We start from the raw sequence: 14,127 nt of genomic DNA, 5'->3' as shown, positions 1-14,127 counted from the left end.
CCCTTCTCTTACTCGACCTAAATGTCTCTCTTGGTTGAAACTTATGAAACCAACTCCTAGCTGAATCCATGCAGACCACCTTTTCTTTTCCTCAACCAATAACAATATAAATATTTCTTGTATTACACCGTTAGAAATCCATGAAACTATAAACACATTCACCACCTCAATATTCACAATTTCATTCACTGTGCATTAATCATATAAAACAAATTCTACCTTAGAAATATTAATCGAGCGAGCGGAGCGAACTATTTTGGGAGAAGAGGGGCTATGCGGACAAAAACCAACTTGGTTGGTTTCTGTCTGTCTGTCCTCAGCTTCTCTCTCATTTTTTTTTCACCCAAAAACCTTTCTCTTTCACCCATCTCTCTCCCCCGCATCACCCAACTCTCTCTCTCCCCCGCAGTTCCGCTCGCTCCCCACTGCCACGCAGTATACTATACATAAAATATAAACAGGTATGTGGTTTACAGCGAAAAAAAGTAATACTGGATATGGATATTTTTGTTTTGGGCCTTGTGTTTGGGTGCCCGTAATACTTAGTGGGCTTCTTAAACAGAAATCCAGTGAAAAAACCCTCTTTTGCTCACACCACCTTCTCTATTTATTTATTTTTTTCCTCAAACAGAGAAATGAGTAGTCATCAAAACGAAGATGAAGATGAAGATGTAATGAAGAAAGTTACTTTACTAACAGAAGATCTCTACCATTTAAGAGACACTTATTTCCCAGTAGACCCACAAGAGAAAATCTCCAAGTTGCAGAACCATGTAAATTTTGCTCTCAGTCTCCTTGATTCAATACCTTCAGGTATAAAATTACAAACAAAACACCTTTTTAACATGTTATGTTTGTTAAAAATTTCTTCTTTTGAATTTTGAATGCCCAATGTTAAGTTTCTCTTGTTGGGCCATCTTGCTATGTTGGTTGAACTTACCATTGTGCCAATTTCCCTAGTGTTACAAGCTTCTGAAATAGATAATGTTCCTTTCTATGTGACTGGGCCACTTATGTTTCTCCTCAGAACAGTGGAAGTCAACTTCACAACGTGCAAATTTTGAATTTTTGAGAGGGAAAATTCTTGATGTATTTCCTGATTATCGTAAAGAAGCAGAAGATCATCTATCAAAAGCTGTATGTGAGACCAGAAGATTCTTTTTGTTAGTTCAGTATCTGGGATTGTTCAACTCCTGGCTAATGTTTGGAAATCTCTATCTCATGATCCAGGTTAAGCTGAATCCATCTTTCGCAGATGCTTGGCTTTGCTTTGGTAATTGTATCTGGAAGAAAGGAGACTTGCAATCAGCAAAAAATTACTTTTCACTCGCATTAAATAAGGTTTGTATCCCCATCTGATTTTTTTTTCCTTTGAGATTTTAGGTAGTTATTCGTTTTGTTCGACCATTGCCAAGTTTCTGAGAGATCCTTGTGTTTCTGTTACAGGGTCCGAACAAGAAGATACTTTGTCAGTTATCAATGCTTGAAAGAAGAATGGCTCAAGGCAAGGAACCTATCCTACACAGCTAACACTCTGAGCATCTTTCACCCTTGTTTGTTTGTATATTTGTTTGTGTTTGGGTTTGGTAGCATAATCATAAATACTCTTTGTGGAGATTGTGTCCCTGCCATGGAGATCATCCTTGCAGTAGTTGCCCAAAACCTTTTGAGTCAAAGGTGTTCAGAATCAATCGATGCATTAATTGTAAATTATGATGATCATGATGGTTATGAATTTTTTAATGCAGCTATATATTGTTCTAGATGCATCGTTTTTTTTTATTCTTCTTTTAAGTCTTTAAGATATACTGTATATATGCACCAGTTTGGTACAATGTGTTATGTACTTATGTACAAAGTGGTTTGGTTGGGTTTTATTTGTGACCTTGGTTCAAGTACACATAAAAAAGCAATGAATGAAACTATAATCACATTCCTCTATGCCATTGGCAGACAGTTCCAAATTTGGATCTGAGGCATTTCTATATTACGGATTATTATGAATTTGTTGAACCTAGGCCTGTCACGTGCAGATGAACCTCTTACCTCCCATATTTGTTCATGCTAACGTTTTGCCTTTGTAGGCACCGATAATCAGGTACAAATGGTAGAAGATAGTATTCGTCATGCAAAGGAAGCCATCGCATTGGATGTAAAGGATGGAAACTCATGGTGTAAGTTTCCATACCCTACCTAATCAGGACAAAGTATGCTATTTCTTTTCTTTGTATGATATGAAAGCACAGACATACACCATGCATGAACATGTCGTGTTCAATCTTTGCCATTGTCTCTTGAATTTCTTTTCCTTGGATTATCTCGTATAGTGAAGTTTGCACTTACTAGCGTGTGAGTGGGATCGTAGTACAAAGCAGGGGACTTTGTAATGATTGCCGATTTTCAGAGATTGGCATCAGATATAACGTGTGTCGACATTTATGTGATATATTTCATCCGTAGGCATCAGTTTTTTCCTTTGTAAACTTTGCAATCTGCAACAGTCTTACGTCAGTGATATATGCTTATATTTTAAGGGTTGGCATCTTGGTTGGCATCGAGATTTTGAACTTTGAGTGAGATTCTATGCACAAGTTTGTTAGTTGTTTTGTTTCAAATTGCCTACTTTATCTTTTCAGCCATCATCTTTCTTCATGCTGAAAATTCGAGTTTATTATCTTTCCATGTGCTGGGTTGCTGAATGACTCACTTTCCTATCTACTTGTTCACCTGATTGGAATTACCAATCAAAATGCATGAATAACTTGAATTTCTTGTTGACAGATAACTTAGGGAATGCTTGCCTTACTAGGTTTTTTGTGACTGGAGCATGTGATCACACCAAACTTTTGCCATCTTTGAAAGCTTACCAAAATGCGGTAAGTTTGTGGAAGTTAACCTCCTAACATATTTTTGGAATTCCTGGTAGCTTTTACAATTCTTCTCCCTTTTTACTGATCACCAAAGACGAAAGGAAGAATGTACTGTCAACTGTTGTCAATCACCTGGGTTTTTATTCTGGATGAGCGGGAGGGGGGATGTAAGAGAGGGCCATTTATGATAACTACTGATTCTTTGCCAATTTTTGTAGGAAAAAGATGAATCAATGAAGTCCAATCCAGATCTTTACTTCAATTCTGCTACTGTAAGTTTCGTACTTTCCCCACCTTTTTCTTCCGCTATCGTTTCTGTACTACTTAAATAAAAAATTTCACAAAGTCAGTGCCTCATTTCAATGACTGATTTTAAAATTTGATAAGTTAACAGAACTAGTTTCGTAATGCATGGTTTTCTGCTATCTATATTTCTTGAAGGACAAAGTCGACCCACTCAAATTCATTTACCTCAAAACAGCACACCTTATTTTGTCAGCGTTTGAGATTACGTTTGATTTGGTTTTTTGAGCATTTATTGCCCTACTAAAACTCATCTTGTTGGAATATCAATACATTATCTTGAATGAAACATGTAGTCAATAATGGAATTTATTGTGATGTTTTTCTCTGTTCCCCTTATCTCCTACTGCTCATGTAACCTGTTTAGTTTATCTCACAAGTGGTTCTAGTTCCTATCTGATGGGACTAACATTTGCAGGTAAACAAGTATCTAGAAAACTATGAAAGGGCCCTTACTGGATTTCAAGCTGCGGCTTTGAAGGATCCTGGGCTTAATGCTTCTGAGGAGGTTGAAAAGATGGTCAGTCTTCTTGACAAGTTGGCCAATTGCTCAAAGGTTCTGCAAATCCTTAACCCTTTGTGATGCTATGATATGTATATGAACTTTATATGCTTCGGCTGTCTGTAATGCGAGATTTGCATCGTTTTACTTGTATCTAGGAGTGTGAATGTTTAAAAATTCTGATCAATGATCTTGTTAGTATAGATGTTGGAATAATGTTTAACGGATGAAGCTATAATTCAAGCTATGTAAGGCTAGACCATCAGAGAGGGGGGGCGGGGTTAGAGTTGCACCCCAACTTTCCCGAAAAATAAAAGCAGATAAAATATATTAGTGTAAATTAGTAGTAGCAGCCCACCTTGATTGAAAATCCTTCCTGGATCCACCCCTGTAGACATTACTCTATTTCAAAATCTCATACCTAAACTCATGCGAGTATACATTGTTTAACAAACTAATGTTGGAGTTATTAAAATTGTGAGTATCCACAACATTTTTAACTTGGTGCAGCTGATCTAAGAAATTTTTTGATATGCAGGGGCTGGTCAGGGGAAACGACTTGCTTCTTTAGCATCATCATTAAGTGAGGTTAACTGTAAGGATCCACCTATAGTAGTTTGAGTAGATTCTACCTTCTTACGTTACTACTATGCATCCACTAATTTTCTGTATCTTTTGTATTATCAAGTGAATTCATCACACAAGAAACTTCCAGTGAGACTCCTCTTGGAAGGGGTGAACAAAGAAGTTGTAGTCACTGGAAAGGTGCTGCTATTTATTAAGCATGACAGTGTAGCTCCTTTGTAAGTTGCTCTTTTGATGAATTTTATTAAAAACTAAATGATTCTCTTGTAATGATGGCATCCATATCTATTTTATAGTTTTTGTCAAAGCAATAGAAATAATTAGTGGCATGTCTTTTAGTACGAAAAGTATCTGTTTATGCGTGCAGCTTTTGTTTCACTAATGAAGAACTGAGACATGAGAAACATGCCCACAGCTTTTATATTTCAAGCATTCTCAAGCAAAGAATTCATTACTAAAGTGGAGCACTTTTTTTCGTTTTCCTCTCATTCCAAGAGATACTATTTGCTATGTGATCCAGAGCAAACTTATTTTGTTCTCTCGGTGTATGGACTACGAGCTGATGTGGTAAGATTGGCTGTCGATCTTCACTTTACCTCATTGATTATATGCTTTCAAGAGATTATGATGTCCTTCTCTTCTGAAACTTTGCTGTTAAAATTGTCACTGCTGTGATCCATTTATGCATAGAAACTTATAGGTAAATATGATTATCACATAGCAAACGGAGATGAAAATTTTACTTATCATTGTCTTTAATATACTTTCTGTTTTGTTTCAACTTTCAAGACTTAAGAAACATTTCAGAAAGACATACGAGATAAAAAGACAAGAAAACTAACGAGAAACACTATTGATCCCAGGTTACACTTTATTGTATCTCATCTTATTTATTTATTTATTCGTTCATTTGTTCATATCATCATATGTTTATTTTTCATCTGAGAAATCATAACATTGACAATGAATGGAAGAAATGACTTGTTGGACGCGATTTCTAGAATATTTTCTTTGTAAGTTTATAGTATGAAATTATGAACAACTCCTTTTCTATATGGAGTTACTTGTGAAAAGAAGAAACAAAGTTCTTGTTATTCAGACATACATGATCTGCTAATGGAAATTAATACATATTTGATTGTTAGTACGTTTTTGGACACCCCTTCTGTGGATCAATATGATGGAATTAGTAAGCATCCAGCCTCATGTGGACCTGATTTGCATTGAATGAGGTTTACACCAATACAATGCTAGTACTGTGGAAAAGTTCCATCTGGTATTTATTGGGACCTGGTGCTCTATAACTATTAATAGGCCTTTATAATCTATAGTGTTTTTGCAGATCACAGAAGGGGATCAACTGACAGTAGTAGCACCTTATTTCCGGGATGTCAATTTTTTGTGGAATAGCAAGGTCTGATCTTTGACCTTTTTCAATTCTCTTTAGTGGATTCGCTGAAACATCTTATTATTTTGAACATGGAGGTATTATTCATATGGATTTTGTTGAATGTCTGTTTTTTTTTTTGGTATTGATGCAGCAATATCAATTCAAATCGATCCGTGTGGACTTCTTGGAACAAGTTATAAGAAATGGCAAAGCTCTGGCTCCTCATCAAGCAGCCCAGACGTCTATATATGCAGAGCATAAACCATGAACTGTTTCTTCTCTCCCGTCTTTCTTTTTTTTCTCCTTGATGTGTACCGTAACATGCGTGATTATATGCTATAGATAGAGAGAGAGAATGTCTGGTGGTGATTTTTATAGCTTTCACAAAATTGTAACTTAAAAAAATGCCAATTTACAACCAACGGTCAGTTTGATTCTGTGTTCTGTAGTGTTTTTCTTTTGGTATAATGCATAATTATATAGTCAGCTTTGCTTTCATCTCATTATAACATCAGATTACTAAGCACTTTCAAGAAAGGCTCCTATTGGGCACTTGCGTCATTTGCGTGCCACAATCTGATCGTGTGTGACAGATTATTATAAAATTTTGAGTGACAGATTAACTTAATGTGTAGGGAACACAATGATCAAATTTAGACACTTGATAAGCATTTAGCCATTTACCTATTCGAACAGTGCTTAATCAACTCTGCACCGTAGTACCTTTCGTTAACACTCAGACTGTTCACGGTTTCGTGCTGATAACCCTATTTGCTCAGTATACCATTGCCCATGTAGTCAAATAGGTATATACACCACGCTGTACTGTTTATCCTATTAAACATATTTATTCTTTGCTTGTTGCTCCATATTTTTTGTTAGACACTACGCATCCTAATGGGAAGCTCTCCCCAGCGAACTCTTTTACTTGGTTGAAGGACACATCAAAAAATTCCACCTCCAAAGTTCTTACCATATCTAGGAGTTACATTATAAACGACAAGTCGCATGTCTCCCACATCACTACTAGTTTAAAATCTGGGCATCAACGATCTCACCCTCCTGATTTCCTTTTTTGACATTACCCCTCACATGTTAAAATGAGAAAGCTCAAGTACTTCTGTCAGTTCTGTGAAGGTCTATGAAGGTATGAAGATATGGCCTTGATTCCTTGCATCATAGAATCAATAATCATGGAAAACTGCTGACACTCGGAATGACCATCAAAACTCTCAAATCGGTAATAGTTGCAACTTGATTCACTGCTAAAAACAATAACAATACACAATCACTCAGTTTACATACGCATCACCGTCATCTTGCTAAATAACCATCAAGATGGTTTCTTCTATCTTAATCGCAAATGTCCTTACTGTTTGGATGTATAAAAATTCCTTTTCTACATAACATTGAATATTTTCTGTTTGCCTTTATAATCTCAACTAAGCAGTCACACTATACAAACATTTATTTTCTAAACCGAAATGTAGATACAGACACTACAGATAGACACCCAGTCGTAGATCACGCAACATCCAATTGCCAGAAACAATCAACAAGATAAAGCAAGTACTATTGGTGCTTGTAGTAGCCGCTGTTTTGGTGAGGTGGTGGATATGGATCTGGGACAGTGTAAGGAGGTGGGGGATGTGATCCAGGTTGCTGTCCATGGGCATAGTAAGGACCTCTCCATCCAGGATAAGCAGGTTGCCCATACTCGTGGTTCAGATTCTGCTGTTGCTGGGCATGAGGGGGATAACTGCTACCAGGATAAGTGCTACTAGAAGGCACTTGGTAAGGAGGCAGTGGTTGTGGTGGCGCAACATATGGGGGGCGAGGTTGAGAATATCCTGCCGCCACCTGGTGCTCTGCAGGCGGATAGTAAGGTCTCTGAGAATGGAAAGGATATGGTGGATTCTGGGCATCTGGCTGTTGCTGGGAAACATTCCTCTGACTAGGGTGTGATTGTCCAACTGAAGGATAGCTTCCACCGTAGCCTCCGCCACTCTTACCATCCTGAAAATTTAGACCAGCCATTTTCCTCTGCACATCTTCAATCATTTCTTTGCACTGAATGTTCCTAGTCATCACAAAATCACTGCATTGCTGCTTTATATTAAGTGATTGCATCCTGTCAAAATAAAACCACATCGAGTTTCATCTAAACATATAATTGGCATTTAGCAATGCCATTAAAACTTTACTATCAGTAAAAAGACGTAAATTCTCACTTGAAGAGTGACATAGAACCTCAGTCCTTCATTAATGTTATCCTTGATTTCACGGAACTTTGATATAGAAGCTGCAATCTGTTTGTAACTCTTCTCACGAGATGCTGCAAGTAGGAATTCAGGAAATTCAGATATATAAACAAAACTCCTTCAATAGGAATGCAATAGCTCCATTCCGAACTTACAAACTCAGGCATGCAGAACACAGCACAGAAATCTTCAGTACAAGCAAGCAATTTTTAATTTTTTGACAAATCTGTTTGCCTTAACATTCATGGACTTGTTTTTAACAGCATACTTACCTACCCATAGAGTATAAACATTTTTTTGACAGTTCAAAATCTATTTTCAAATTATCCCCACGTGACCTGTTTATCCAGAAACAGGGTTCATGTTTTTTCTTCTTCTTTCGATCTCTGAGCTTGATAAATGAAGGTAGATCTGAAGCTGAGATAAAAACGAGTACAGAAGTACATGACCCAATTCACGTCCCCAACAACAAACTAGCAAGCACTTATTGGAAAATCAGGATCCAAACCCCCATGACGTCCACCAAAAAATTCTCCTCTATGATTCTAAGTGAAAGAGTTTCATCGTTAACTTCTTAAAAGCTAGAAGAGAACATATAAGCCATGGAGGTAAATATGCACCAGAGACAAACAAATAAAAAGAACTCAAAGCTGGATCAATATTCTAGACTAAAACTATAGAATTAAAGCATGAACATGAGAAACATCTTTTCTAAATAACGACATATCTAAAGAGCAATCTCCAGTTTCTTGCCCCATGGGTTACATTACAGTAAGTGGTACCCACCTTTGTAATCTTCAAGATTAAAAACAGCAGCAAATTCATCATTTTGAGCCTGAAAAGAAGGAGGATAAATATATAAGCAATAAAAATGCAAGTATAGCAAGCCAAACTGTATATACGATGAGTTTTCATTGTAAAGGCAGCCCGGTGGAATACCATCCTAGACTCGAGAGATGAAAGTCATTTTTATTTTAATTTTTTTGCCTGATCGGTAAAGTGTATGTATATAGATAACCAAAAATCTCGCCCTTTTAGGATGACCCACTAAAATACAACAAGGGGAAGTCGACACAAGAGCAATACAAGAAAGAACTACAACTGAGAAACTAAACAAAGGAGGTGTCATGCATGGCCAAGCAAGGAACACCCCATCTGAACATAAAGTCCTAACTCCAAGGAATGAGTAGGCTACGAACTCCATATTCCATTCGGAGATGTAATATGACAAAGAAAAAATGAAAATGAAAATAGAAACTTTCGAATTATTTTCCCCAATACATCGAATTCATGTTCAGTTTATCCAGAGTTTTATCTGTAGTTTTTCATCTTAAAACAAATGCAAAATGGAGTATGTCGATTATTATGATTTATTATGAAGATCTTTATCGTGCATCCAAATCCATGGCTACTGCGCCTACATATAAGTGATAGAGTGCAGTTATCGTTCAGAGATAGGAATACTCTATATCTGTTAGTAGGCGAGTAATACCATCTAAACTTTTACTGGTTACAACTGTTCGTGAGGTCATTTCAAAACAATTATATACTACTAATATGATTTTGCAAATACTAGGTTATTATTGTGTACTTTTCAGTATCAAATACTAGCTAATGCATACATCTACAGAAATGACATTCATAAAAAGAATCTAATGAATCATGAGTTCAATAGATCCTGTTTAGCAGAAAGAAGTAATACTTACAAACAAACTAAGGTATCGATTTGGCTAACACTTAGATTACTGTAAAAAGGATAAGAAACTGACCTGAATTTGCAGTAATAAGTGTTCTTGGGCCTCGATATTTTCTGAAATTTCTTCACAAATATGATTATATTTAGCTATTTCTTTCCTAAAGAGATCCTCATATGAGCCATTAAACGTCATTAATTTGGGCAGTATATCATCCTGCAACAGCATCATAAGCACAGTTACGAAGACATAACCAGAGACCACAATCATTTACTTAAAAATAAGTTGACAAACTGAAACAGAAATATTCTTTTCTTCAAACGTAGGCAGAATGGATAGGTGAAGAAGAAGTGACGAGGCTTTTGCAATTACACTCAACAAATTCAAAAGCATCTAAGAAAACTTACTTCAGTTTGGTGTCTGTGTGTCTGTAATTTACTCTGTAAGAGTATTATTATGAAGTAACACTTAACAATGTGAACAAGTGAGGTAAACTCATTCCTATCGTACAATGTACACTGACATGTGTTAATTATTTTATCATATTTTGAAAATTTCATTTCATTCTTTGCAAAAATATGGTTTGATACATGCTTGATGCTTCTCTTAAGATTTTAGTCACCATGACCCACCGCCCATTGTATCTTTTCTTAAATGAGCAAACAATGTGCATATGATTCGATTGTCGAACCTTGGATTTTGATATGTTGTAAAGTATAACTACACGAATACGTTTTTAGTACGAACACTTCGAGCATTTATAGACAGATTTTCAAATCGTGTTTGCACATGTAATTTCTTACCGTATAGCAGACGTTATTACAAGATTCAATCATAAACACAGAGTTGCAATATTTTCATGGCGTCATATTATTACCATTTTCGGTACATTTAAATTTGCCTTGCAACCGCAAATTTTACCTTGCAATAACATTTAGGACTACCACATGTTCTTTGTTCGCCAATATGGAATCAATTTACCACAAAACTCACACATGACTACATAAGGTAATTTTGAACTTTAGAAGGCCACAAGTACAATCTATAAATTCTAAAAAGAATAATGGCTGACAACGTAATTATACAGAGAGGATAAAAAGATGCATGCAGCAGATATAGATTAGTGTGACAGAAAGTCAATGCAGCAGAATATATGCACATGTTTTCAAGTATCACACGCCCCAGGTAAATGGATAAAAAAAATCAAAAGAATATACAAAAAGCGCACCTTCCTTTTCATCTCTTTGAGCATGTCTTCAAGACCAGCACGTTGTGCACCAAGAATTTCCAATTGCCTCTGCATAGGATAAGCATGCACTAAGAAAACATCACTTCCACAGTTCCACCGATAACAACCATGATAAAACCAATGAACATTTCATCGTGTGTTTATAAAACCATCTCAATGTGACACTGGTTTTAGCAATTCTTAAAAAAAAAAAAAAAAAAATCCCCCGAGGCAATTAAATGTTCTCCATAGTAACTTTATTAGTTTATTCATGTCAAGATCGGAATATAGAAGTGTGCCCGTTGAGATCGGTATACATGGGATTAAAACATCCACCAATCTACTTCTCAGACAGCCAAACTGTGTTATATGTCTTGAAAATTGAAATGAAAAATTATAGTGCTTGAATTCATTTTCAACAATGAAAGACAAAGCATAAAACAGCACAAGACTTTGATACGGAAAAGGGGGGGGGGTTGATTTCTTTTACCTTTAAACAAAAAAGATAAAAAGAAAGTTGTAGCATAAAATTGAAATTGCAGCATGCCAGATGTAGCAAGAAAGGAGTAATTACCAGACTTTGCTTTAGTGCTCCTACAATAGCATCTTCATTGGCATCCAAAGACATCATTGGCCTTGCTAGAGTTGGAAGAGCAGATTCTATCTGAGACAGCACAAAGTTCATAAAAAAAATGGTTAGAAGAACATCATTCCTGCAGCAGCAAAAATTAATGGCAACCAGAAAAGCGACTGTTTTTATGACAGAATCACAATTAAGTTGAGAAGGTATGATGCAGGTACACACACACACACACCAAAAAAACGTTGGAAGTCACACATGTTACAGGAGAGTCACGAGGCAGAGAGACAAATAAATTGTAGAAAAAACGTATCTAATGTGGTCAATGTGAGCCCAATAGTCATCAAGTTCAAATATGATCACAATTTTCTTTAAATATAAGATACAGAAAGACAACACTGAGAATCATAATTGAGCACTCCTTCATGAAAAAGATAATGAATGTGAAGGGTCAGGCAGTAATAACTTGGAACATAATCCTCACAAGACAGACAACGAAAAAGAAAGATGAAGAAAACATACTGGTCGGCGATCAAGTATCTCCATAAGTGCTGCATGATCTCTCACAGCACGCTCAATTCGTCCATCACTTTCCGCGGCTTGCTTCAGATTAGCAGCAAATCTGTTCAACCTATCCTGCAAGTTCTTTGTCAGAGTGCTGGACTGCGGCCTAGTCCAACGTGTCCCAAATTGGCTTCTAAACTGAGTATCCTCTCGAGCTTCTTTTTCTAAGAGCTCTTCAGTCTGGACTAGCAGTTCATGGTTCACCCTTCTCAGATCTCTAAGTTGCTGCAACTCTGCTTCCAAGCCAGATGGTCCCCCACTGATCTGCACTGCCTCTACATCTTCTTTGAGCTCTACTGGTAGACTAAAATTCCCTTCCAGTGCAAGAATAGAATCCGGTAGGTCCATTTCTTTGAGCCTCACTCGAGTTATTTCACTACCTTGTTGCAACTTCTCTGCTTGTGTGCGAATGATGTCGTCAACCATTTCCGTATACCTGGAAAGAGCCTTTGCGCTGCTGTCAGGGACAAGACTTGCAAACATCTTCTCTTTGCTTGCGTCCAGGACTTCAGTCATTGGCGTGGACTTGACCAGAGAATATGCTGGAAGTGAAGATAATGAACTGATAGCAGGAACCCTCATGAGATAAACCCTATCATTTTCCTTAGTAGCTCTTTCCAGATTTTGATTTAGATTCACTTCTAACTTTGAAGCTGCATCTACAAGTTGTGCCGCAACACCCCTAGTTGATTTCTTCACATCAGACAAAGCGCTTATCCCGCTCTTCAACCGCGCAATCTCCTCAGCAATCTCTTCTTTCTCATGCAACTCCAAACCAGCCCTGTAGCAAGCTTCCGCATAATAGTGAGCCGCCTTTAGCTGTACATGAGATATCCAAGTGCGGTCGAAATGCTGGTTGAGAGGAGTAGCACTTAAGGCTGCAAAAGCTTCCTCATAGAAAAGACCAACCTACACAATAATTCATCCTGAGTAATATGGTATACAGTTTCTAGTAATTATCAAATGGGCAACATAAAATAATGTAACGAAACTGACCTGTCTGGCGACTTTAGAACAAAGACCAGGCATTCTCCCTTCACTAACAACTTTCTCAAAAAAACATTCTTGAGCTTGAGCAAGCATTAATCTTTCCAACATACCAGCACACTCAACACCAACATCCACAGTCCCATTCGATTTCACCGAAACATTCTCTTTCAAAAACACATAAACACCAGCAGCACTCATAAAAGAATTACAAGCAAGTTTCAAACCATTCACATTCAATCTATCAGCACCCATCCCAATCTGACTATAAACAGAACCTAAATTAAACAAAACACCACTCTTTTCCAACGAAATATTAGACTGCACTGATTTCAATTTGGGTTTAAAAGCATCATACCATGTGAAACAAATACTAGTAATATGATCTTTATTATCGGCCGATATTGGGAAGCGAGATTCCATAACACATAATGATCTGTAATAGGATTGGTACGTGTCTCGTTTTATGTCGAGGGAATCTGAAGATGAGTTTGGGAATCTTTCGATTGAGGTACGATATGTTTTGAGGGTATCGAGATCGTCTTCGAGATTTTGAGCTTCTCGTTCGGAGTAGTGAGATGTTATGTAGTTTCGTAAGGGTCGGTATAGGTCGAGTGAGATTGTTTTTTTCTCGTGGATTGATAACATTATGTTTGTTGTTGTTGTTGTGGAGGAAGACATTGTTTTCTTGCTGTGAGAGAGAGAAAAGGGTATGAATTCATTTTTTTTCTTGGGTTTATATATATTGACTTGGACTTGTTTTTAGGTTATTTAGTTTTCTCTCCTCTGTATTTCTTTATTTTTAATACCACCCTCAGTTGACTGCCAGATTGAGTGGTAGTTTTTCTTTCAAATTTGAATTTGAAGGTGAAATTTGGAGAAATTGGACGCAAATTTTGACCAACTCTAGGTGGTCACAAATATCGACCGTAAATTTAATTGTAGGGTTTATCACGCGCGCTATTGGTAATGTCGCGCGAGGTTGAAAAAAGTGAAAAAATAAATAAATAAATAAAAAATCCACGCAATATTCCCACTGTAGTGCCCAAATTGAAAAAGTCAAAAATAAAAATCCAACGCGATATTAGGAGTAGCGCACAATACAATTGGCGCGATGTGCTGGTCAAAGTAAAAAAAAAAAATTGGGACAACATTTGCAATAG

General features: G+C 36.8%; 2 protein-coding genes across 2 annotated transcripts; one reads left to right on the top strand and one right to left on the bottom strand.

Annotated features, from left to right (window-relative positions):
• The first annotated feature begins 603 nt into the window (after positions 1-603).
• Positions 604-6,069, top strand: LOC147479299 (uncharacterized). Its single transcript, XM_086580736.1, has 13 exons — positions 604-813; positions 1,028-1,137; positions 1,231-1,341; positions 1,447-1,504; positions 2,085-2,174; positions 2,782-2,876; positions 3,089-3,142; positions 3,592-3,729; positions 4,225-4,270; positions 4,364-4,478; positions 4,758-4,827; positions 5,603-5,674; positions 5,802-6,069. The coding sequence occupies exons 1-13, from the start codon at positions 636-638 to the stop codon at positions 5,916-5,918; spliced, it is 1,254 nt and encodes a 417-aa protein (XP_086436862.1). The 5' UTR covers positions 604-635; the 3' UTR covers positions 5,919-6,069.
• An 821-nt stretch (positions 6,070-6,890) lies between these two features.
• LOC147479298 (vacuolar-sorting protein BRO1-like) lies at positions 6,891-13,672 on the bottom strand. Its single transcript, XM_086576108.1, is given in 9 exon segments — positions 6,891-7,768; positions 7,770-7,781; positions 7,882-7,985; positions 8,698-8,746; positions 9,681-9,821; positions 10,834-10,902; positions 11,408-11,497; positions 11,936-12,886; positions 12,974-13,672. Coding segments are annotated over 9 exon segments (2,634 nt in total). The 5' UTR covers positions 13,646-13,672; the 3' UTR covers positions 6,891-7,222.
• Positions 13,673-14,127: the final 455 nt, after the last annotated feature.

The sequence above is a fragment of the Coptis chinensis genome, chromosome 8 (genome assembly GCF_015680905.1).
Source record: "Coptis chinensis isolate HL-2020 chromosome 8, ASM1568090v1, whole genome shotgun sequence".
Taxonomy (NCBI): domain Eukaryota; kingdom Viridiplantae; phylum Streptophyta; class Magnoliopsida; order Ranunculales; family Ranunculaceae; genus Coptis; species Coptis chinensis.
The sequence above is the reverse complement of the archived record's forward strand: the minus strand, read 5'-3'. Positions and strand labels throughout refer to the sequence as shown.